Source organism: Spea bombifrons, chromosome 5 (genome assembly GCF_027358695.1).
Source record: "Spea bombifrons isolate aSpeBom1 chromosome 5, aSpeBom1.2.pri, whole genome shotgun sequence".
Lineage (NCBI taxonomy): Eukaryota > Metazoa > Chordata > Amphibia > Anura > Pelobatidae > Spea > Spea bombifrons.
The window spans coordinates 77,409,887-77,436,254 of record NC_071091.1 but is presented as its reverse complement, the minus strand read 5'-3'; the positions used below and the strand labels follow the sequence as shown (position 1 = coordinate 77,436,254).

At 43.5% G+C, this 26,368-nt stretch overlaps 1 protein-coding gene across 1 annotated transcript in view; it reads right to left on the bottom strand.

The window, feature by feature from the left end:
* Positions 1–26,368, bottom strand: part of LOC128497717 (laminin subunit alpha-1-like) — a 91,663-nt gene that overhangs the window by 34,449 nt on the left and 30,846 nt on the right. The window contains 5 exon segments of the mRNA XM_053467878.1: positions 70–176; positions 1,766–1,977; positions 2,428–2,514; positions 2,707–2,834; positions 2,932–3,042. Coding sequence (XP_053323853.1) covers positions 70–176; positions 1,766–1,977; positions 2,428–2,514; positions 2,707–2,834; positions 2,932–3,042 — 645 coding nt within the window.

The window sequence follows — 26,368 nt, the reverse complement described above, 5'->3', positions numbered from 1 at the left end:
ATTGCCCTGATCTTATTCTTTTTACACTATACATTCACTTTAAGAATAACCGGTTTTATTGTTTCTTACCACGCACTGATCGCATCTTTTTCCAAACACATTTGGTTTACATTCACATATGCCAGTCTCGTGGCGACAAATGCCTGAAACAGAGCTTTCAGGATGGCATTGGCAAGCTTAAAAAAAGAAAAGGAAAAAAATAGACGTAAATAATGGTCAACTTTTTTAAATTAGCAAATATACACATTTAAAAAAATAAATATGATACATAGTGAATAATGCATTTGTTTGCATTCAAAAGCTTAGTCTGCCAGAAAAAAAAAACCAGCAGATGTTTAAGGGAAAAAAGAAGGGAAATTCCACAATAAACTAGATGCCTTCATTCAACTATCCGAAGACATAACGTGCATACAGCTATAGGGATTAATCAACGGGAAATGTTGAGGCACAACAAGAAATAAAAGGCACAAAAATGACAATCCTAGTCAAGTAAATGCCACATTTGTGACACCAACGGAGAGTGCGCCGTTTTCTTAACCAGATCGGTGTTGGTGGGCCCACGGGAGAATACTGCCTCCTTACTACAAAGAAGGTGACTCCGTCCTGAATCACAGGGGCTCATACCCACCAACACAATATGTACAGTCAACCGCAGCGGTATTTATGTCACGCGAAATGCTGCCGTACTTAAGTTATGGCGAGTGCTTAAACTTTTTTTGTTTTGTCATATTAAAATCTCCTATGGGTACTTAATTTATTAGTATGATTACTTTGCATTATTATGTTTATCTTAGCTATACTTCTAAAGTATTTGCTCGGCTGCACAGTCAAGTCAAACGGGAGTTAATATATGCATGGAATCAGCCATTCACAATCGAGTGGGCGGGGTTATCTGGCTGACGCAATAACAAAGGCACCAACGAAAAGCTAGAAGCTGATACAGCAGCTGAAAACCTATTTTGACAGAATAAATTGATTTGGAGAGAAATAAGTAAAGCGCAAACGCCACAGGTATCCCCCTCGAACATTGTTATATGTTGGTGCAGTATTTATATTGTTAAAAAAAACAAAACATTTAATAGATTTATAAATATTTATTTGGGGTTTGTGTGACGTTTTTAAGCCATTCAGGAACAAGAGATTTTCACACTCCAAAATCATATTTGCTAAAGCATGATTTTACTTTTATATTTTTGATGTACCCATAAAATAAATTAGATATTGGTTTGCTCAGGACGGGACATACTAAAACAAATGACAAAATGGAGTGCCCATAGACCCATGGGCCACTTCATCAGAACTGTATACGTGGGCTCATTTTTTACTATTAAAAAAAAAGCAATAAAAGGCCCAAAGTAATATCTCATGGTATTACATTTACATGAAATACACGAAGAACAATAGCTGAATTTAACTTTTGTTTTTAATTGTACCGGAACAATCCGGGCAACGCAGCTGGTGAGCACATACATTTTGCCTAACAGCTATTAAGGAGGTTATTGAGAATGACCGATTCTGGTGCAAAACAAAAAAAAAAAAAACAGAGATGGTTATTACACACAAGCCTCTCAGCGTCAGGTTGTTTAGAAAGTTTTATCGGCGTATCACTGATTTATCAGAGAAGACTGTGGTTAAAGACATTTAATCCACTAAAATATACATCTATTCCTCAATTAGGAAAGAATGGTAATGATATGGCAACGAAGGTTAGAGCGCTGGATTATCTAAAAGAATAAGACCCAAGTAGCATGTAAATGTTTCTTACCAGAGCAGTTTTTCGCTAAGATTGCATCCCCATAGAAGCCATCGGCACATCATTCACAGTGCCGTCCCGCTGTGTTGTCTGTGCATTTGAGGCATTCTCCTGTCACTGCATTACAATGGCCAACCTCAAAAGGGTCTATGTTCCCATTGCAATCACAAGGGACGCACGATCCTCCGGGAACAGAGGGACTGCCATAGTAACCATTTGCACATCTAGAACATAGGAAGTATTTAGTATTAACAAAACGTACTCTTTCAAAACACAGTTAATAACAGAGTAAAAAAGAAATCAACCAAGTCACTGCTATTATCATACATTTAAATTCACTATAACCATCATATCCCACAATGTAAAGTAAATTCTGCAATGCTGTAAGTCTATAAAGAAGTTGAAAGAACGGTTCTGCTTATATAAAATGTAGTTCAAATCTGCATGTTTAAGTTATGAAACACATCCATTCTGGATTGTATTGCTCCGGAAATTCTCAAATTCCAAATAATCCAATCTGAGTACAGCTGTGCAATGCATTCGATGTATTTACTATGTGTTGGTCTGTACATAACCGTTTGAACTTGACATTTGTATAAAGTCGTAAGTGCCCCTTTATACAATACTATTAAATATTATTCATTGTGTATTAAAGACGATAAATAATGACTTACTTTTCACACCGTGTTCCGGTGTATCCAGGGGCACACTGGTCACAGACTGCCTCACCGTCAATGGATAAGTGACATGTTGGACTGAAACTGAATTAGAAGAAATATAACATACGACGTAAAACAGAACTCATTTTTTGGCTTTACATTGGTATCTCAAGTAACAAGATAATCAAATTAAAACTATACAACAAAATATTACATCCAAAAATGTAAATAAACAGTTCAGACTGGCTTGGTAAAGAGAGTACATTGGCGTGAATCATTTAAATAAAGGCTCACTTGTTAGTGGAGATCAGCAGAGGACAGGCGCATGGTTGGCAGTCATTAGGTGTTCCATGGTAAGGGTTTCCATAATAGCCTGACATGCACTGATCACAATGATGTCCTGTGGTATTGTGCTGACAGTCCTGAAGGGCCATAAATAATTATGTTAGTAAAGAAACAAATTCTCTCTCTCTCTCTCTCTCTCTCATACATGTAAATGCAGACGGTTAAATTACTTACATAACATGCACCATGGATGTCGCACTCAGTCGCGTGGCCGTTGCATTCACAGGGTTCACAGATGCCACCAAACAGCGTTCCACCCACACGATAATGACCAGGGAGACAAGACTAGAAAAGAGTAATTTCTGATTATAATATATACACCTTTACTACCTGCATGCTGTAAATATATTTAAGCTCTTGAAAATACTTTATTACTAAATGGCAAAAATGGAAAGAAATAAAATGGAGGCTTGGCTGAAACTCCCACTGGGTCGATGGAACTGACCATGCACTCGCCTACGTCGATGTGTTTCAGGAGTGGTGTGGAAAGCAAGGGCTTGTTTCACTCACCTCTGCCTATTTTAACCAATCTCCACTTACTCTCTCTCATTTACAGCCATGCATTCTCCCTCCTACAAAAGCCTTTTTATTTATTTTTTTAATTAATGTATAAGGCTGCTTAGGGATGGAGACATGCAAACATTTTTAATAAAAACTTTATAGTCTTTAATCTTATCACATAACTTGAACGATGCATATATTGCCCGTAAGACTATAATTCTGCCATGTTTGTACGCGTCGCTGTGGTTTTTATTGCTTCTATGAAGTTCTATGAAGTACCAGTACCCAGGAAACGTTCTGAGCCCATAAGGGAAACAACAGTAGAGAAAATGGATTTGGATCAACAACATGAAACAAAACATGCAACAAACATTTATTTAGCCTGTGGCTTCAACGTTATCAAGTTAGTACCAAGGAAAAGTCATTTAGAAAACAGTAGTACATACTTCTGGTAAGGTTAAGTGTCCTGAAGCTACCATGTATAGTCCACGTCCATGTATAGACCACGCAGACATTCTGTTACTGAATTCCCTTTTATTAAGGCTCACATCAGACGTGTAACACAGTTGCTGCCTTAAGGACTAAAGGATTTTTTGCACTTTAGCTACCTGGTTTTCAAACATAATCCTCTCTCATTTAATTTAACTACACAAGTAGTATATCATTTGATCAGAGAAGGCTTTCAATTGTTTGGGAGTCTCATTTGGGTGAAAATGCAGTGCAGTCTCATTGATTTAGTTATTTGGTAAGCAATATAGCCATGAAAAATTAGATAGGACTTGTCAAACTTGGGGTAAGCAATATATGGCCGTATAGCGTGACAAAATCTCCAATAGTTATGCCATAGATGGTATTTTTTTAAATGGCACTCATTGGGTATGCACTGAAGTCTTGCTTTGTTTTGTGTTCTTATAACAAATGTAGCTGTCCTTTTATCCATGTAATCCAATGTCACTGATTAGCTGAGTGCGGTCTAGTCATCTGTTACACATAGAAAAATTAAAGAATGATATGCTGTGCAGATACTTATTTTTATCACTAAAGAAAGCATGTACATTTTATTTTATTAAACCGGTATTTCTTAATTGATGTACATCATTAATATACTACATTCCAGATAAATCACTGCTGATAAGACCAGCATTCGCAGCTTGAGTCAGCAGCTTCAGGAAAAGAGATACTCTGTAGGTAGGAGCTTGGATCTGTGTTTAGGGCAGTCGGTGTGTATGGCTTTAAGTGGATATATGTTTATATAAATGCATGTGATTGTGCCTGTTAAGGTATATGCATTATGCCTTGTGTGACATATGTAAAGCCAACACAAGACGTATGCTTGCTTGGCATTGAATGCAAATACATAAAATACAATTCAGTAAGTAAGCCATCGGGACGCCCGGGGCGAATGCTTAAGGTGGATTCCAAATTTACAATTACACAGCATATTCTTGGCATTAACTACTCTAATAATAAAAAGATAATGGTGAATACAAAAGCCTATTTGATTGCAGACAGTTAAAACATAGCCACTTAAGGCTGTGCCTAAAGATAAATATTTTTATGCAGACTTACCGTATTTGCTCGATTATAAGACGAGGTTTTTTTCAGAGCAAATGCTCTGAAAAATACCCCTCGTCTTATAATCGGGGTCGTCTTCTAATCAGACCTCAAATAGAGGTCTGATTAGGAGACTAAGATCCAGATCCCCCGCACCGCTGCAGGGGACCTGGATCTTCCTGTCGTCGCCCCCCCCCCACACACACACACTTACCGGTGCTTCCGGAGGTGAAGTTGGCAGCGGGGGTTTGTATGCGTCCGTCGCAAATACCTTCCCCGACTGTCAGAGATCAGAGTTCAAGAGTTCCTGATCTCTGACAGCCGGGGAAGGTATTTGCGACGGACGCATACAAACCCCCGCTGCCAACTCCACCTCCTTCCGGCTGCCGCGGAATGAGACGTCAACCTGCTGCCCCGGCAATACAGCAGGAAATTGGAAGCACCGGTAAGTAAGTGTGTGTGTGTGTGTGTGTGTGTGTGTGTGTGTGTGTGTGTGTGTGTGTGTGTGTGTGTGTAGGGCATTTCTGGAATGCCTTACACCCCTATATGCCACTCTGGCACTTAGGGGGTTAAAAGGCATATTATGGGGCAGAGTGGCATATAGGGAGGTATAAGGCATTTCAGGAGGCAGAGTGGCGTTAAGGGGGCATTTAATAGTGCACTCTGCCTCCTGAAATGCCTTATACCTCCCTATATGCCACTCTGCCCCATAATATGCCTTTTAACCCCCAAAATGCCAGAGTGGCATATAGGGGTATAAGGCATTTCTGGAGGCAGAGTGCTCTATATAATGCCTTTTAACTCCCTTAATGCCACTCTGCCTCCTGGAATGCCTTATACCTCCCTATATGCCACTCTGCCCCATAATATGCATTTTAACCCCCTAAATGCCAGAATGGGATATAGGGGTATAAGGCATTTCTGGAGGCAGAGTGGCACATAGGGGGTCAAAAGGCATACCATGGGGCACAGTGGCATATAGAGGGTTAAAAGGCATATCATGGGCCACAGTGCCATATTGGTGTGGCAAGCCTGGGGGCAGATGTGCGTAACTGGGGGACAGGTTGGAAAATACAAGAAATAAAAACAAAAAAAAAATATTTTTCTCAATCATAGCTTTTATTAAAAAAAATAGTTTACATGAATTAACATTTACTGGTAAAACTTTTTTCCTTTAGGGTCGTCTTATATTCAGGCTTTTTCTTTTTTTCCTAAGTTAATATTCAGATTTTGGGGGGTCGTCTTATAATCAGGGTCGTCTTATAATCGAGCAAATACGGTAATTATAGGTGTTTTAATTGCAGTATCATTACGGGCCACATGACGTATTCACACAAACCTGCTCCTCTCATTTGTTCTAGACAATTATATGATTGCACTAAAGCAAATTACATATGATCTGATATTGTCAAGTTCAAATTGTCAAAAACGTGGCTAGGAAACAATTAATTATAAGGTGCTGCTGCATAAATATTATCATGATCATTAAGTTTATGCTATATATTAACTGAGATGATGCTTTGAGTTCATTTTACTGTCCTTAGCAAACATCACTGTGAAAAGAACAGAAGTCAGAATATTTTGTAACCAATACTGTATGCATTAATCTGCATGTTGTAAAATGTACAGATATCCACACAAAATGGGGTTCCATTTTATTTTATGTAAGACATAGACTGGGCTGTTCCTCTAATATTCACTAATCCTCTAATGTTCTCTAATGTCTCTGTATACTAACTAAATCGATGCATCTGTTGTGACACAGGTTGTAAATGTGTTTGTGAGGGCTAAGGACTAAGCTCTGTACCCCTGCCAAGCCATCATCTGGTGGTCTAGATGGCAGATGGCTATTACTCTTGTTATTATATATTCTGGCATGCATGTTGTTTTACATTCATGCTTCTGCTTCAGCCACAGAAGTTGTTATGACCACCTGGGCACCACAGCCCAAGAGCCACCTTGTGGTGCTCAGCTTCGGAGCATTGCAAGGTGGTCATATTGATTTTACAGCTCCCTGGGCTGGTCAAAGGAGATCAGAGTATCTTCTCAACTGCTCCTCAGCACCCTTAGCATAAGAGAATTATTATGTAAATATAAATCAAATCAATATTCGGTGTAACCTCCCCTGCCTTCAAAACATCATCAATTCTTCCAAAAATCTTGAAGAACTAACCCCTCTTCAGGCACAGACTTCGGCAGATTCAGGCAGCCTCAGTTGCTTCTCTCTCTATATATGTAATCCAAAACAGACTTGTTGATGTCGCAATGAGGGCTCTTGGGGGGGCATGCCATCACTTCCAGGACTCCTTTCTTCTTCTTTACACTGAAGATAGTCATTCAGCATATGTCTTGGCTGTATGTTTGGGGTCATTGTTATGCTGCACAATGAATTTGGGGCCTCCCTGATGGTATTGCATGGTTGATTCATGTCTGCCTGCACTTTTCAGCATTAAGGAGACCATTAATTCTGACCAAATCACCAATTTCACTTCAGAAGTGCAGCCACAAACCTGCAAGGAACTTCCACCATGCGTCGCTGTAGCCTACAAACATGCATACTTGTACCTCTCTCCAGCCCTTTGGTGAACAAACTGCCTCCTGCTACAGTTTTTCAGTCGTTTGGCGGCACTACTGAACATCTTCCCATTACAAAGGGAAGAAAGCATGTGTCTTTCAGCTGTAGCTCTACAAAAACCGACATAATTCTCCATGACTACATCCGGGTTGGGACAAACACATACCAACCTTGCAAAGTCTGACCCTGGTTTTTGTTGCTAATTTTCAAAATTAAACATACTGGAAATTGCCTTTATTTTAAAATGAAAGGAAAATCACCAATCGGAGGGTACTAAATTGATATATCCATGCTACCGTAAACACCAGTGTCGCCGACCACAGGTTCTGTATCATTCAGATTACCTGAAAATTGCAACAATGCACAGTATGCACTTACAACCAAAGGTTTTATTGCTGTATAACGCCATTAAAATTGGCTCAAGGCAGTAAGTGCAAAATGCTAGTAAAATTGCATGACACTGGTTATAAATCAATTATACAGTGTGTGTATATATATATATATATATATATAGGGGGTATGTGTGTATAAAGTGCCCCTGTAAAAAGGGCTCATGTGTCAGTATATAGTTGTAGCATTTCTCTGTATAAGGGCACATGTGCCTGTATATAGAATTATAGGAGGTATGGAGCAGAGGTAATGATCGGATATAAGGCAGCGTAGTTACTATGTGGGAGAGGTAGGCATCATTCCGATACAGAGGAGTGGGTGTTTGTATAAGGAGAGGGGTAAGGTTCCAGTACGGGGCAGGAGAGAGACAAGGATTGGTGGATTGGTAAGGGTTGCAGAGCTCAGGTATGGGGCAGACGAGGGGGTAGTAAAGCCCCGATACAAGGCAGGGGGTGGTAATGCTCCAGTACAGTGATGGGGAAGTCTGATGCGGGGCAATGCTCTTATTCTGTGGGCTGAGGTATAGCACAGCTCGCTGTTTCTATATAGCACAGTCAGTATAATGCCCCCACACAATGGCTGGGCTAAGGCCGCTTCTCACTGGCTGTGACCCATGATATAATCTGAAAATTAGTAAATTAAACTAAAAAATAACATTGTCCAATGGGACACCATTGTTGCAGTTCTCAAAAATATGTATTAAGAATATCTATTAATATGGAATCTGCAATACTTTTTAGTGTTATAGCTGCAAAACTTGGATATTAAGTATTTATGTTTTGGAATTCATTGTAAATCGGATGCACAGTCTAAGTTAGTTATGAATAAATAGCAGATACAGCTTTGTTGTTTATGCAGAGAGGGTAATAAAAATCAAAGCTATCAGTCATTATTTTTAAAGAAGTCATGCGTATTTTATTGTAAATCATTTTGAGAAATGTTTGCATTTTAACAGCTCTTAAAACAATTAGCACTGAGCAAAAACAAAATACTGTCAGATTCTCAGCAGCAAACGTATAAAGACAAAAATATTTCAATTTACTGCTATCCTACTGGAGGTATTTGTTGTATTTTTCCTCAAAAAAAAATTAAATTGCTAAAACTTTTAAAAAAAAGTTCCTGAGTTGGAAATATGAATTAAAAAGTTTTGGAGCACCATTGAGAAAATGGGGTAACAGTTAATAAAAAAGATATATTTTCACATTAGATCAAAACTGCCACCCAAGGTCCTATGGCAAGGAGACAGGCCCCAAATGCTTTATCGTGTTCTTAGAAGACCTGGGAAATTCAGGGGTTTTGTGTACTGAATAACAGATTAAATAGGCTCTGTGTCCCTGTATCACCCAATACGTGTTTATATTTCAGATGGTGTCGTTGGCAGCACTTTGTGAGCTAATATTACTTCATGCTGTTACTTAAAGAGCTGGTTCCAAACCTACTTTGAGAATAACAGCATGTAAGTATAGACCTCCTCTACTTGATAACATCTTGTTCGATGAATGTATATGTAGGAGATATGTCTCCTGTTTATTGTTCTGTTCCAGGACAGGAATGAGGAAAGACTCCGCGCATTTCAAAGGCTTTGCTGAAATCACTGGCTTCGGTCTGCGTGCCCTTCACCAGTTTCATGTTGCGTATGCATCCGTGGAATGAGGTCTGGCTGGTCAAGCAGTTTTGCTTCACATCAGCTACATACGAGGGGAAAAAAAACAAAGAAAAAGAGTGTCAATGTTTGTTTTCATTCCATTCTGTGCACCTTTGGGGACAGTTGTGGGGAAGCTGACATAGTTGTCAAAGGTGTTCCTTTGACAACTATGTCAGCTTTTGTGTACATATATTTCACTGTATATTATCTGTAACAAAAAAAACTGATAAATCAGGAGGGCCATGCTCACAATTAATTTTTATAATTTTGTATTTATTTATATATTATATATAATATCTTTTCCAATTTATCAAACAAATCATAAATTAAAAGTATGTCCTTTCGAATATGGCTTTGGCTGTGATATGGATATTCATCAATGTATCAATGTAATAGCAGATTTAATAGCTTTCTGTAAGCAGTAAAAGTGATAGAACAAGGAGCCGGATACAGTGAAGCACAGCATTCACTTTAACAAAGTGCCGGCACACAGAATTTCATGGTGAATGTTTTCCCTTAATAACTTGATATAACTTTAAAATGTGGACTGGAAGAGTTAAAACAAATGGAGCTTGCAATTATTACATTAACCTGTGATCCTGGAAGTTGTTTATACATCTTACTTACATTCCTACTATTAGTGACTCAAACTTCCTTCCCCATGGCTTTATGTTTTCACAGCGCCTCGCCTTATTTAATTAAGTAGACACAACACTGGTGACGTGATGGAGCCAACACTATTTTACATTGCATTTTAAATGTTTGGAGACATATCGTTTTATATTTAGCTTACAAACGGAGATCATTTTGAGGTATCGTGCGCCTGTATATTTAAATATATGTATAAGGATGTTGGCTTTGATAACAAAGTAATAAATAAAATACATTCTAGTTGTGTCGGCTGTGGCAAAAGCGGGCTTTAAGTAATGATATACAAATACGAAAGTTTAAAGGTGTAAAAACTGAGGTCTCAATTGACCTTACCGAGAAGGTGTTAGATAAGTCTAAGATAAGCTATCCTAAATCTAAGACAAGACCACAGACACATTAGTCAATGAGTCAGGGGATACTCTAACCAGAAATAATTCTTTGAAGTTTACATTAAATTGCTCTTACCCGGATAGCCTCCAACATAAATCGGATTGTTAGTGTCTGCAGAGGTTGACTGGACATGTGGGCTCTCTGCATTCACAACATTTCCATCCACCGTAAGGACAATGCGATGTTTAATTTTACTGGCCTGAAGCTTATGCCACTTGCCATCACATAAAGAGCTGGGGCTCTCTGGCTTGTAGACTGCTGTTATTCTGCCGGCACCATTATTAACATGGAACAAAACCTGTCAAAATAGAACGCAATGATTAAATCAGTTCTGGTCATATAGTTAATATTATCATTTCAAGATCATCCTTTTGATGGTACAGACCACTCTTCTCCTGATGCCTTGATGGTCTGCACTCTAGCAGAGACAAGAGGCACTGGGTCATCATAACCAGGCTCCCTTGGTCTCTGTGTAGACCTCCACTGAAGGAGGAGAAAAGAGATACTTGCCACTGAATTCACAGATCCTCCTACTCCACAATATAAATGATGTACATGAGTCTTTGGATCCCATTATAATGTCTCTGGTTTCGCTTTTGTGACACTACTCATCTGTTGCAGTTGTGTGTGCTCATGAAGTAGACAACAGGGCAGTGTGCTTAATCAGCCCATTAGAATACGTCATCACATACTTGTTGTGAGGAGGCAGAGTGAAGTATGGGAGGGGGGAGGAGGCAAAGTGGTGTATGGGAGGGGGAGGAGGCAAAGTGATGTATGGGAGGGGGAGGAGGCAGAGTGGTGTACGGGAGGGGGAAGAGCCAGAGTGGAGTATGGGGGGGGAGCCAGAGTGGTGTATGGGAGGGGGAGGAGCCAGAGTGGTGTATGGGAGGGGGAGGAGCCAAAGTTGTGTATGGGTGAGTTATAGTGGTGTATGGGGGGTATTATGAATTTCAGGGCATATAGGGGATATAAGGCATATCGATATTAGGCATATCAGGGGGTCATAAAACATCTGGTAAAAGGTATATCGGGGGCTCAGTTGCATATCACTGGCATATAAGGAGTATAAGGCATATCAGGGGCACAGTGGCATATCAGGGGGCACAGTGGAATCTGGCATATAAGAGGTATAAGGCATTTATGGGGGCAGAGTGGCAAGCTGGGGGTCTGATGTGCATAACCGGGGGCAGTTTGGTAAATAAAAAAAATTTAAACAAGGCTTTTTTTCTCATAGTTTTTATTAAATATGAAAAATAGTTAACATATGAATTAATATTTACTAATAACTTTGTATTAAAACCTAGTTTGAGAAACACTGTGTTTGGGTTCTTGTAGCTTTTATTATTATGTCAGTAAAATAAGAAGGTGAATAGAGAGAGGCCATTGCAATAAAGAGATGAAAGTGTAAATTGTACGTTTTTTATTACATTATTTTAAATTTAAAAAATTGCATTTTTTTATCCGATTAATCGAAAAAATAATCGGCCAACTAATCGATTATTAAAATAATCGTTAGTTGCAGCCCTAGGTTTCAATAAATTAATTTACTTATGCTAAAGTATGTGACAGTTCCCCCTTAAAGTATCACACTAGATGGATCTATTGGAGACACCATGGATGATGCCTTTTAGGGGCAAGGAAGAAATGGTCTGAGAAAAAAGTAAACCCATTTGTAAGATGAGGTAAACATCCTCCTCTCGGATGGTGGATCTGTGTGCATTACACACTTGCATCCATCAGCAAAATCACAGGCAGAATGTATTTCCTACAAAGCATTAAAAAATGTAGAAATGAGCTGGAAGATGTCAAGGATGTGCTACGTCCTTGGCAGGAAACATTTGAGAATCAACAAACTCATCTCATTTGTCTATGTTTTACAAAAACTGTTTAGCGTTTAATTAAAATGAAACACATTATAGGACATTTCAAGGTTTATAACCTCAGTGTTTTCTTATGCATATTTGATTCCTAGAATTCTGTCACTATACAGTTATAATTACATTTCTGATGTCAAAAGCATACACAAAGGACAGCCAAAAGATGCTTACCTTGCCATGTATGATTTCCAGGCCAATGGCATCAACTTTAGCGCTGCTAATTCCAAGAAGAACACCGTTCATCTGCGTAGTGCGGAACTCGAGAGACACGTTTACGTCTGAGCGGACTTTGTACCCCTCTTTAACTACAAACCAAAGATTTATAACGTGTATATTAATTATATACTTGTAGGTTCCTCAGCAAGCAATACTTGTGAATTTTTAAAACAAAAGAACTCTACATTTATTGTAATGCTTACTGTAACAGATCATTGTAAAGAATCAGATATTTTCTAAGAGAAAGGATGCATCATATGTGATGACCATACCTGATATGTTAATTCTTTAATAGACCATAGTGCAGATTTTATGTAGTGACACACCAGATGTGTTCACCAAATGACTAATACCAGTCCTTGTGGAAACCTTGACCTGTCATTATTTAAACATATATCTAATTAAGTCACCTGCATTCAAGCAGGGATATCAATCAAAACATACTGGTAGTAAAAGCACCAATTGGGAGTCTAATTTGGTTTATTGGAAATTAGGTTAATATCAGCTTTATTATAGTATTAAAGTTATAGAGTTTGATCTAGAAACAGTAAGTGTTCACAATAATTATTATTTCTTAAAACCATGATTTAACCATAATTAAACCCGATAGGAACATACAAACCTATTAAGTGTGAAAAGGTGCTTAGTATGCACAGTAAGTGCTATTCAAGTCATATTTACCAAGGGCAGCAAATCCAGTTCCATCAAAGTAAGTTCCCTCTTGGACAGATGCGTAGCACTTATTTACTGCGTGTATGGAGATAGCGCTCTCCTTATCCAGTTGTTTGTTATTAATGGCAACTTTGCCAATGCATGCTGGGACACTGTGTGTGATCTAAATGAAAGAGAGAATGACGGCTAATTAGTACATTGCCACCTCTTGTTAGCAGCCATTTGGCCACAACTGTTTTCATTCCGAGACAAAACAAGCAACCAAGTGCACAGAAATAGAATTTGAGGGAATTTGGCTTATCTGCCTGTCCATCTTTTTCTACCTACAGTCAGTCCTCAAACTGTACTTGGCCATCAATAGCCTGATAGCATGTGCAATATAATATATATAATATATTTTTGTCTCCAAAGTTTTGTTTCAATACAAGCAGTTTACTTACATTCCCAATGCTCTTCACTGTATAGTCTAGTGGAAGCCCACCAAGATAAAGCTTCCCTTCCACATCCAAAGTATTGCTGTCCCCTGGAGCACTAACTGATGCTGATTCCTGACCATCAATAGTAATCGTACCTTTTCTTTTATAATATTCTGTTATTACCTGAAAAAAACAGATGGCTGTGACATATAATAATAAAGACAGGATACCAGATTGAGCAAAAAATTATATTTCCTAAATACTCTAATATACGTTCATATTCTTGCTTCTTAATATGCATTTCATATTAATGAATGTATTATAACTAGACTTGGGCACCAGGGGGCTCTTCGTGTTCGTCTTCGTGCTCGTCTTCGGGGGAAAAAAAATCTTCGTATTCCGCGAATATTCGCCCGTTCCTGTCTTCTCTTCGGGCGAATATTCGCGGACATTCTTCGTGCTCGTTTAATCTTCGTTTTCCTCCTGGTTGCCTAGCAGGGGTTAATACGGGGTTAATAACACATCACAGCAGCAGCAGCTGCCGTGAAGGTACGTGTGTGCAGCTCTATTGGTCGTTTCGGCAGGGGGCTGGTCTGGCATCAACGAGTGAATTGCAGAACTGCAGAATGCACTTCATTCGTTGATGGCAGGCGAGCCCCCTGCCGAAACGACCAATAGAGTTGCACACACATACCGAGGTGTACTGTCCATAGATGTTTAATAAAAGAATAGGGAATATTTTACATTTTTAAATTGATTTTGGACCACTTTACATGCCTAACATTTGCTACCTATTTACAATGGCATACTTTGCAACAACCCAACTTACTTATTGGACAGGACTGGAAAATAGCAGGACTGTCCACCAAAATCTTGGGTGTGTTGGCAGGTATGCTGATGGAAAAATGTTGGACAAGAACTAAAAAATAGCTTAGGGTTAATGTACGGTTATGTTTAAGATTAGTAGCAGTGCACTGGTTTGGTTAAAGATGGATTATGTCTAAATAATAATAATTTAATTTTAATGTTTTTTTTTAAAAAAAAATAGGGGTTTATTTAAATGTATTTTAAAGTTAGATTTATTATTTAGTACTTGATTATATTTATTAAATGTTTATAGTAGCGTTACCTACCGAGCTATACCTACCTATGTGTATTTGCATTTTGCATACCTAGTTTAGCTAAATTAGATGGGACAGGACTGGAAAAAAGCAGGACTGTCCCTGAAAAAGTTGGGTCTGTTGGCAGGTATGTGGATGGAAAAATGTTATAGGGTGAAGTGTGAGTTATAGTGTTAATGTAATGCTATTAGTGAGTGAAGGCCAGGGCAAATAACAAGGAAAAGGTCCTTGTGTTTTGTGCATTGTAAGTGTGTGTGTATGTGTGTTATGTGTGATGTCACTGTGTGTTATATGTGTTATATGTGTTATTGTGTGTGTTATGTTTGGTTGGTTGTGTATCAGAAGGAAAATAATGAAATGGAAAAGGAAATGGGAAAGGCAAATGAGTGGGCAATTGGCGACCCGCTCACCTGTTTCACCCCAGGGCAAAGCACCCAAACACTGTCAGTCTTAGACGTTTGGCAGCAGACTTCCAGAGCTCAGACACAAGGCCCTAGCGTAAGCTGGCCACTCCGGCGGAGGTAGCAGGCGTTGCCACACCGCAAACAGAGGCAGCCAGGGGGGAGAAACTGCCCTTACCATTAGGGACATTTTGGGCATGACTCTAGCCAGGAAGCGAACTGGCAGAGAAGAGATGCTGGCACCACCACCAGCAGCAGCATTGAAAAGGCGAATGAGTGGGCAATTGGCGACCCACTCACCTGTTTCACCCCAGGGCAAAGCACCCAAACACTGTCAGTCTTAGACGTTTGGCAGCAGACTTCCAGAGCTCAGACACAAGGCCCTAGCGTAAGCTGGCCACTCCGGCGGAGGTAGCAGGCGTTGCCACACCGCAGACAGAGGCAGCCAGGGGGGAGAAACTGCCCTTACCATTAGGGACATTTGATTCATGACACTAGCCAGGAAGCGAACTGGCATCGAAGAGACACTGGCACCACCACCAGCAGCAGAATTGGGAAAGGCGAATGAGTGGGCAATTGGCGACCCACTCACCTGTTTCACCCCAGGGCAAAGCACCCAAACACTGTCAGTCTTAGACGTTTGGCAGCAGACTTCCAGAGCTCAGACACAAGGCCCTAGCGTAAGCTGGCCACTCCGGCGGAGGTAGCAGGCGTTGCCACACCGCAGACAGAGGCAGCCAGGGGGGAGAAACTGCCCTTACCATTAGGGACATTTGATTCATGACACTAGCCAGGAAGCGAACTGGCATCGAAGAGACACTGGCACCACCAGCAGCAGCAGCAGCAGCAGAATTGGGAAAGGCGAATGAGTGGGCAATTGGCGACCCACTCACCTGTTTCACCCCAGGGCAAAGCACCCAAACACTGTCAGTCTTAAACGTTTGGCAGCAGACTTCCAGAGCTCAGACACAAGGCCCTAGCGTAAGCTGGCCACTCCGGCGGAGGTAGCAGGCGTTGCCACACCGCAGACAGAGGCAGCCAGGGGGGAGAAACTGCCCTTACCATTAGGGACATTTGATTCATGACACTAGCCAGGAAGCGAACTGGCATCGAAGAGACACTGGCACCACCAGCAGCAGCAGCAGCAGCAGAATTGGGAAAGGCGAATGAGTGGGCAATTGGCGACCCACTCACCTGTTTCACCCCAGGGCAAAGCACCCAAACACTGTCAGTCTTAAACGTTTGGCAGCAGACTTCCAGAGCTCAGACACAAGGCCCTAGCGTAAGCTGGCCACTCCGGCGGAGGTAGCAGGCGTTGCCACACCGCAGACAGAGGCAGCCAGGGGGGAGAAACTGCCCTTACCATTAGGGACATTTGATTCATGACACTAGCCAGGAAGCGAACTGGCATCGAAGAGACACTGGCACCACCAGCAGCAGCAGCAGCAGCAGAATTGGGAAAGGCGAATGAGTGGGCAATTGGCGACCCACTCACCTGTTTCACCCCAGGGCAAAGCACCCAAACACTGTCAGTCTTAAACGTTTGGCAGCAGACTTCCAGAGCTCAGACACAAGGCCCTAGCGTAAGCTGGCCACTCCGGCGGAGGTAGCAGGCGTTGCCACACCGCAGACAGAGGCAGCCAGGGGGGAGAAACTGCCCTTACCATTAGGGACATTTGATTCATGACACTAGCCAGGAAGCGAACTGGCAGAGAAGAGACACTGGCACCACCACCAGCAGCAGAATTGGGAAAGGCGAATGAGTGGGCAATTGGCGACCCACTCACCTGTTTCACCCCAGGGCAAAGCACCCAAACACTGTCAGTCTTAGACGTTTGGCAGCAGACTTCCAGAGCTCAGACACAAGGCCCTAGCGTAAGCTGGCCACTCCGGCGGAGGTAGCAGGCGTTGCCACACCGCAGACAGAGGCAGCCAGGGGGGAGAAACTGCCCTTACAATTAGGGACATTTTGGGCATGACTCTAGCCAGGAAGCGAACTGGCAGAGAAGAGATGCTGGCACCACCACCACCACCACCACCACCACCAGCAGCATTGAAAAATTGGAAAGGCGAATGAGTGGGCAATTGGCGACCCACTCACCTGTTTCACCCCAGGGCAAAGCACCCAAACACTGTCAGTCTTAGACGTTTGGCAGCAGACTTCCAGAGCTCAGACACTAGGCCCTAGCGTAAGCTGGCCACTCCGGCGGAGGTAGCAGGCGTTGCCACACCGCAGACAGAGGCAGCCAGGGGGGAGAAACTGCCCTTACCATTAGGGACATTTGATTCATGACACTAGCCAGGAAGCGAACTGGCATCGAAGAGACACTGGCACCACCAGCAGCAGCAGCAGCAGCAGAATTGGGAAAGGCGAATGAGTGGGCAATTGGCGACCCACTCACCTGTTTCACCCCAGGGCAAAGCACCCAAACACTGTCAGTCTTAGACGTTTGGCAGCAGACTTCCAGAGCTCAGACACAAGGCCCTAGCGTAAGCTGGCCACTCCGGCGGAGGTAGCAGGCGTTGCCACACCGCAAACAGACGCAGCCAGAGGGGAGAAACTGCCCTTACCACTAGGGACATTTTGGGCATGACTCTAGCCAGGAAGCGAACTGGCAGAGAAGAGATGCTGGCACCACCACCACCACCAGCAGCAGCATTGAAAAATGGGAAAGGCGAATGAGTGGGCAATTGGCGACCCACTCACCTGTTTCACCCCAGGGCAAAGCACCCAAACACTGTCAGTCTTAGACGTTTGGCAGCAGACTTCCAGAGCTCAGACACAAGGCCCTAGCGTAAGCTGGCCACTCCGGCGGAGGTAGCAGGCGTTGCCACACCGCAGACAGAGGCAGCCAGGGGGGAGAAACTGCCCTTACAATTAGGGACATTTTGGGCATGACTCTAGCCAGGAAGCGAACTGGCAGAGAAGAGATGCTGGCACCACCACCAGCAGCAGCATTGAAAAGGCGAATGAGTGGGCAATTGGCGACCCACTCACCTGTTTCACCCCAGGGCAAAGCATCCAAACACTGTCAGTCCTTGGCGTTTGGGAGCGGACTTCCAGAGCTCAGACACAAGGCCCTAGCGTAAGCTGGCTACATTGGCGGAGGTAGCAGGCGTTGCCACACCGCAGCAAGTGCAACCAGGGGGGAGAAACTGCCCTTACCATAAGGGACAATTAAGGCATGACACTAGCCAGGAAGCGAACTGGCAGAGAAGAGATGCTGGCACCACCAGCAGCAGCAGCAGCAGCAGCAGCATTGGAAAAGGCAAATGAGTGGGCAATTGGCGACCCACTCACCTGTTTCACCCCAGGGCAAAGCATCCAAACACTGTCAGTCCTTGGCGTTTGGGAGCGGACTTCCAGAGCTCAGACACAAGGCCCTAGCGTAAGCTGGCTACATTGGCGGAGGTAGCAGGCGTTGCCACACCGCAGCAAGTGCAACCAGGGGGGAGAAACTGCCCTTACCATAAGGGACAATTAAGGCATGACACTAGCCAGGAAGCGAACTGGCAGAGAAGAGATGCTGGCACCACCAGCAGCAGCAGCAGCAGCAGCAGCAGCAGCAGCAGCATTGGAAAAGGCAAATGAGTGGGCAATTGACGACCCGCTCACCTGTTTCACCCCAGGGCAAAGCATCCAAACACTGTCAGTCCTTGGCGTTTGGGAGCGGACTTCCAGAGCTCAGACACAAGGCCCTAGCGTAAGCTGGCTACATTGGCGGAGGTAGCAGGCGTTGCCACACCGCAGCAAGTGCAACCAGGGGGGAGAAACTGCCCTTACCATAAGGGACAATTAAGGCATGACACTAGCCAGGAAGCGAACTGGCAGAGAAGAGATGCTGGCACCACCAGCAGCAGCAGCAGCAGCAGCAGCAGCAGCAGCAGCATTGGAAAAGGCAAATGAGTGGGCAATTGACGACCCGCTCACCTGTTTCACCCCAGGGCAAAGCATCCAAACACTGTCAGTCCTTGGCGTTTGGGAGCGGACTTCCAGAGCTCAGACACAAGGCCCTAGCGTAAGCTGGCTACATTGGCGGAGGTAGCAGGCGTTGCCACACCGCAGCAAGTGCAACCAGGGGGGAGAAACTACCCTCACCATCAGGGACATTCGAGGCATGACACTAGCCAGGAAGCGAACTGGCATTGAAGAGAGACACTGGCACCACCACCAGCAGCAGCAGAATTGGGAAAGGCGAATGAGTGGGCAATTGACGACCCGCTCACCTGTTTCACCCCAGGGCAAAGCATCCAAAAACTGTCAGTCCTTGGCGTTTGGGAGCGGACTTCCAGAACTCAGACACAAGGCCCTAGCGTAAGCTGGCTACACCGGCGGAGGTAGCAGGCGTTGCCACACCGCAGCAAGTGCAACCAGGGGGGAGAAACTACCCTCACCATCAGGGACATTCGAGGCATGACACTAGCCAGGAAGCGAACTGGCATTGAAGAGAGACACTGGCACCACCACCAGCAGCAGCAGAATTGGGAAAGGCGAATGAGTGGGCAATTGACGACCCGCTCACCTGTTTCACCCCAGGGCAAAGCATCCAAAAACTGTCAGTCCTTGGCGTTTGGGAGCGGACTTCCAGAACTCAGACACAAGGCCCTAGCGTAAGCTGGCTACACCGGCGGAGGTAGCAGGCGTTGCCACACCGCAGCAAGTGCAACCAGGGGGGAGAAACTACCCTCACCATCAGGGACATTCGAGGCATGACACTAGCCAGGAAGCGAACTGGCATTGAAGAGAGACACTGGCACCACCACCAGCAGCAGCAGAATTGGGAAAGGCGAATGAGTGGGCAATTGACGACCCGCTCACCTGTTTCACCCCAGGGCAAAGCATCCAAAAACTGTCAGTCCTTGGCGTTTGGGAGCGGACTTCCAGAACTCAGACACAAGGCCCTAGCGTAAGCTGGCTACACCGGCGGAGGTAGCAGGCGTTGCCACACCGCAGCAAGTGCAACCAGGGGGGAGAAACTACCCTCACCATCAGGGACATTCGAGGCATGACACTAGCCAGGAAGCGAACTGGCATTGAAGAGAGACACTGGCACCACCACCAGCAGCAGCAGAATTGGGAAAGGCAAATGAGTGGGCAATTGACGACCCGCTCACCTGTTTCACCCCAGGGCAAAGCATCCAAGCACTGTCAGTCCTTGGCGTTTGGGAGCAGACCTACAGAACTCAGACACAAGGCCCTAGCGTAAGCTGGCTACACCGGCGGAGGTAGCAGGCGTTGCCACACCGCAGCAAGTGCAACCAGGGGGGAGAAACTACCCTTACCATCAGGGACATTCGAGGCATGACACTAGCCAGGAAGCGAACTGGCATTGAAGAGAGACACTGGCACCACCACCAGCAGCAGCAGAATTGGGAAAGGCGAATGAGTGGGCAATTGACGACCCGCTCACCTGTTTCACCCCAGGGCAAAGCATCCAAGCACTGTCAGTCCTTGGCGTTTGGGAGCAGACCTACAGAACTCAGACACAAGGCCCTAGCATAAGCTAGCTACACCGGCGGAGGTAGCAGGCGTTGCCACACCGCAGCAAGTGCAACCAGGGGGGAGAAACTACCCTTTCCATTAGGGACATCTGAGGCATGATTTCAGCCAGGAAGCGAACTGGCAAAAGATACTGGCACCACCACCAGCAGCAGCGTTGGAAACGGAAAAAGGTGAATGAGTGGGCAATTGACGACCCACTCACCTGTTTCACCCCAGGGCAAAGCATCCAAAGACTGTCAGTCCTAGGCGTTTGGGAGCGGACTTACAGAGCTCAGACACTAGGCCCTAGCGTAAATTGGCTACACCAGCGGAGGTAGCAGGCATTGCCACACCGCAGCAAGTGCAACCAGGGGGAGAAACTACCTTAAACATTAGAGAGAAAAAATTTAACTTTCCAAGCTAAGAGCTGGGTAACCCAATTTGGGCAGATTGAATTTAAGAAAGGCAATCTGCTCCATCAGATGAGGTGCCATGCGTGAGCGCTGTGGACTCAGTATGTTTCCAGTCATAGAAAACACGCGCTCACTTTGAACAGTGGTTGGCGGACATGATAGAAGCTGCTGCGCAACCCATGAGAGTGCAGGCCACACACTCTTCTTTTCATCCCAGTAGCTAAGAGGATCAACATTAGGAGCAGAAGGAACTTCACAGAGGTAAAGTTTGACCATTTCAGCAGCACTACTCTCCTTTCTGCTGCTAGCTCTGTCAGATGGTCCAACTATACTGCCAAGTGCCTCTTCCCAAAACGCAGCTGCTCCACTCAGCTGTGTTGTGCTGCTTGTGGCACTGCTGCTGATGCTGCTGCTAGGGGTAGCAGACCACATCATCTCTTCCTCCTCCTGCACCTCACCCTCCTCGGACAGCATTCCCATTTTACGCTGCCAGTCACGCACCTTGTTGACCAATTGCTCCCGGTAGCTACTGAGAACATTGAATTTCAAAGCTAGCTTTCCCTTAATTCTTGGATCACAAAGGCACGCTAGCATCATTTCGGGACTCTCTTCCATTCGCTTGCGAAGGTGTACTTTTAGCAGATCCTTCAGCTTCCTGACTATGGCTGCTACGTCAGGATGTAGAGTGCCACCTTGAACAGCCTCACGGTTTCCAAGGAACACATCCATCTTGCTGCCTAGATGGGAGAACACTGGGATTACCTGGGCCAGACTGGCAGTGTTTGAGCTTAAATTTTCTGTGGCATCCCTGAATGGTTTAAGGACTGCCACTAGCTGGGCGATCACTGTCCAATCCTCCCTATTCAATGGAGAGGTAATCCCAATATTGTGCTCTGAGGCAAGATTATGGATTGCCCTCTGCTGCTCCAAAATCCTCTCTAGCATGTCTAACGTGGAGTTCCACCGTGTACTGACATCCTGACGTAGGCAGTGTACGGGAAGACCTGACCTCTCTTGCTCTTCCCTCAAAAGTTGGCTAGCCTTAACACTATGGTGAAAGTGCCCAGCGATCTTTCTGCAGCGGGACAGAACTACTGCTGCCACATTAGTTCCTTCTGACATTGCTGCCTTCACTACAAGATGGATGATGTGGGCTGCACAGCGCACACCAACAATATGACCATCTCGCAGCGCTTTCACCATATTGGCACCTCCGTCAGTTACCACAAAACCAACTTCAACATTGGTGCCCGCCTCTGCTCCCACCCAAAGGCTAAACATTTTCCTCATCGCATGCAGAATGTTTTGGGAAGTGTGCTTTTCATCCATCACTTCTGCATGGAGAAGGAAAGATCGGTAGCCTGCTGCAGCAGCTTCCTTAGACACACCGGGCTGCCACCAGTGTGCTGTCAAAGAAAGAAAGGCATGCTGGCCGCTAGGTGCACTCCACAAATCTGTAGTGAAATGAACAGACTGACCAGCAGCCTTGGAAAGCTCCTCTTTCACTGCTGCAACACAGGACCGATACAATGAGGGGACAATGTTCCTGCTGAAAGTGGAACGTGACGGAACTGTATATTGTGGAGCCACAGCCGCCATCAATTGTTTGAAAGGCTCCCCTTCGATCATAGAGAAGGATGCCCCTCCAACAGCAATGAACTGACCAATCAGTCGCGTTACTTTATTGGCCTGCTGTTTGGGCATTGACCTTTTGGATTGGAATGCCACAAATTGTTCCAGGGTGGGCTGGACATGCAGTGCTCCAACCTGCCTTGGTCTCTGGCTGCCAGCACTAGTTGCTGCTGCTGCTGCTGCTGCTATTGGCTCAGAAGAAGAAGCTGTTGGGGTTTTTCCACGGCCACCAGCTATGCTGCCTGCACTAAGTTTTACCTCTGCATCTTTCCCCAATAGCACAGCGTTGTGTTGAGTGCTGAGGTGATGCTTCATGCTAGCACTGGTAAAATGGCCAGACACTTTCCCTCTGCTTATTAGCTTCCCACAATGTTTGCACTTTCCATAGCGCCCTTCTTCAACATTTTCAAAGTGCTCCCAAATTGGGGCGCGCATAGCCTTGGAGTGTGCCTTGGGTGCTGCTCTTACTGCTCGGGGTGGATCAACAGAGGCAGAACTAGTGGTGGTGGGACTGGTGGTAACAGTACTGGCCATAGTGGGACTGCTAATTGCTTTAGATTTGCTAGGTTTTGCTGCTGCTGCTGGTGGTGGTGATGGTGATGATCGTAGCGGAGAAGGTGGAGGCTCAGGGGAAAATTGTGCACTAGTCATTTGGACACTGCTCCCTGAGGAATCTGATTCCTGACCACTCATCTCCTCTACTTCCTCTGGCTCATAGTCTAGCTCTTCATTAGCCAGATCGAATGGAATTCCTGCTAGGCTGGAGCTAAGACTGATATCGTCGTGAGACTCGTGACTAGTAGTAGTGCGAGCAGGAAGAATAGACTCTGCACTTGGCCTCTCAGTCTCAGGCTCCTCTGCTACCTCGCTAGGTGGAGTTCCACTATGTGTAGCCCTCTCTCTAACTGTCTTTACAAAAATTTTGTAAGGACTTGGTGGCTTGCTAGAGGTACTAGGAGGACATGGCGTGGCGGTACCAGTGGGAACAGTAGGCGCAGCACTAGTGGTGGTAGAGGCGGGGGTGGTGGTGGTGGTGGTTTTCCCTACAAAGGAATGAGATCGCTTTGGTTTGGGACCCCTCTGAGTCTTGCTGCTAATTTGGCTCTGCTTGGTACCTTGCATGCTGCTGGTGGATGGGGAAGATGCTGCTTGGGGCAAAAGGCACTTCTTTTTAGTCACTGGGCTGGTACTACTTGTGCTACCCTTTAACTTTGAACGTGCTTCTGGTGCTTTAGGCTTTCCGTAAAAAACCATAGAGCTTGTGGGCCTAGCCGCACTACTACTGCCTGCTTTTGGTGCCTTTCCTTTACTTGATGATCCTTCAAGCAATGCTTCCCCAAATGATAAGCGAGAGCTTGGCCTACTTGGCCGACTAGACTGACGCAAAGGCTGCATCTTAGAGCTGGTGGTGGTGCTGGTGGTGGTGCTGGTGGTGGTGGTGGTGGTGGTGGTGGTGGTAGATGGAGCTTGTCCCTCCTTAGTCCCAAAAGGAGGATCCATTTCAAATTTTGTGTTGTGTGTGTAGTGTAGTGTAGTGTAGTGTAGTGTAGTGTTTAAAAAACTATAAAAAAAAAATAAAAAAATAAAAATAAAAAAAAGGAAAAACGAATTAAAGACAAAAAAATTAGAGGAAGTTCTCTTCAGTGCTACTGCTTAAAAAGTAAAACTATGCACTACTGCACTGTGCTGTGTGCAATCTGCCAAAATCCTAAAGTTATTTAAATTATTAACTCAAGATTAACTATTTAATAACTAGCAGTATTTTATTTTTAATTTGAATTTACACGGGCCTAAGAGCTTAGCCTACTACTATGCTAGCCTAAAGCTATATTTCCTTACTATAAGTCTACCTCTAGGCAGACGCTCTCAAACCCACTAAGCTAAAGTGAGGTTAAATCAGATTCAGTATATGATTTATTAATTAATATTAAGTTATATAATATTAATAGATTAGAACTAATTTACTTATATATTATGTATTATAGATAGAAGAATATAGATTATGAATTAGAATTTAGAATTAGAATTACTTATATTATAGATTATGAATTAGAATATTATTATTTATAATATATTATAGATTAAGATTAAAGAAGATTAGAATTATTTTAGTACTACAGCTAGTAGCTTGAAGCTTTGCTTAGTACAGCTCGTCACAGTCAATTTTTCTTGAAAAGAATTAGAAATAAAATAAAATGTCACAGCAAAACAGTTATCTTCACTGCTTGCTGCACTCACTAGCCCAACAAGTTCACTTCACTGATGGACTGAGGTGAGCAAAACACTAAGGGTACTTTTAATAAAATTGAAATAAAATGTAAAATAAATGAGAAAATCTTTGCAAAACAGTTAACGTCACTGCTTGCTGATCAAAAAAAAACACAGCACTTATGCGGCTGCACTCACTAGCCCAACAAGTTCACTTCACTGATGGACTGAGGTGAGCAAAACAAATGAAATAAAATGAAAGATTAATTAAGAAAAATTGACTTGGTCTCTTACTGTTGCTAAAACAAAGCACAAACTATAGAGCTGCAGCACCAGTACTAATAAGATTAGCTGAACTATACGCTAGTAGTAATTAATTAATATTATTACTTTTATTTATAGCTAATTTAATTAACTATTAAGATAAGAAAGAATTAGAGAATTATTGATATTACTGATTTTAGATTAGACACTAGTAGATGTTCTGAATGTCTACAGTACACTCTACACTAGTATACTATTACTAACTATAACTGACAAATATATATATTTTATAATGAATTCAATTATTAATTATATTAATTAATATTACTGATTTTAAATTAGACACTAGTAGATGAATGTCTACAGTACACTCTACACTAGTATACTATAGTATATATATATATATGACTGACAAATATATATATATATATAATATTATAATGAACTATTAAATTATAGATTCTATTAAATTGTAATTTATAAATTCTATTTAATTTATTTAAGCAGGACAGGCAATAGGCACTAGTGCCAGCCCAGGGCAAGGGCACCCCAGTGCCACTGAGGCACTGGGTGCACTGTCAACTCAACAGCACTTACACTAAAGTTGATGACAAATTAATTTTAAAAAAATTAAATTAATCAAATTATTATTATTAAATTAATTATATTAAGTAGCACTGAAGTGAGGATGAAGTACACTGTGAGAAAGGCTTACCAGTCTCACACAGAACAGAACAATCTCTCTCTGTAACGCTCGGATGCAGCACAGCAGTGTTGCCAAAGCAGTCACAGCGAAAAATGAATGGATCTCTCAGGCAAGCTCTGGTCTTATAAAGGCGCCTTCAGAATTCAAAAAACAGCAGCACAGGCATTGGACGAGACCCTTAGCGTTACGTCACAAGAGTGAGCTGATTGGACAGACGAGGATCAGCTCACTCCTGTTTGAAATTTTGGCGGTTGCGCGGCAAAAACGAAGACGATCACGAAGAATCTTCGATTCTTCGTGATTGTGAGTCTTCGTCTTCGCCTACGGTTTGCCGGCACTGTATTCTGTTCTACGTTCCTTCGGAACGAACAAAAAAACGGCCTCTTCGTGCTCGTTTTCATGTTCGCCCGAAGACGAATGCACAAGTCTAATTATAACAGTGTTGTGTGACTTCATTAAAGGGCCACTTCAGTCTGTACACTTACAAATATCACCAC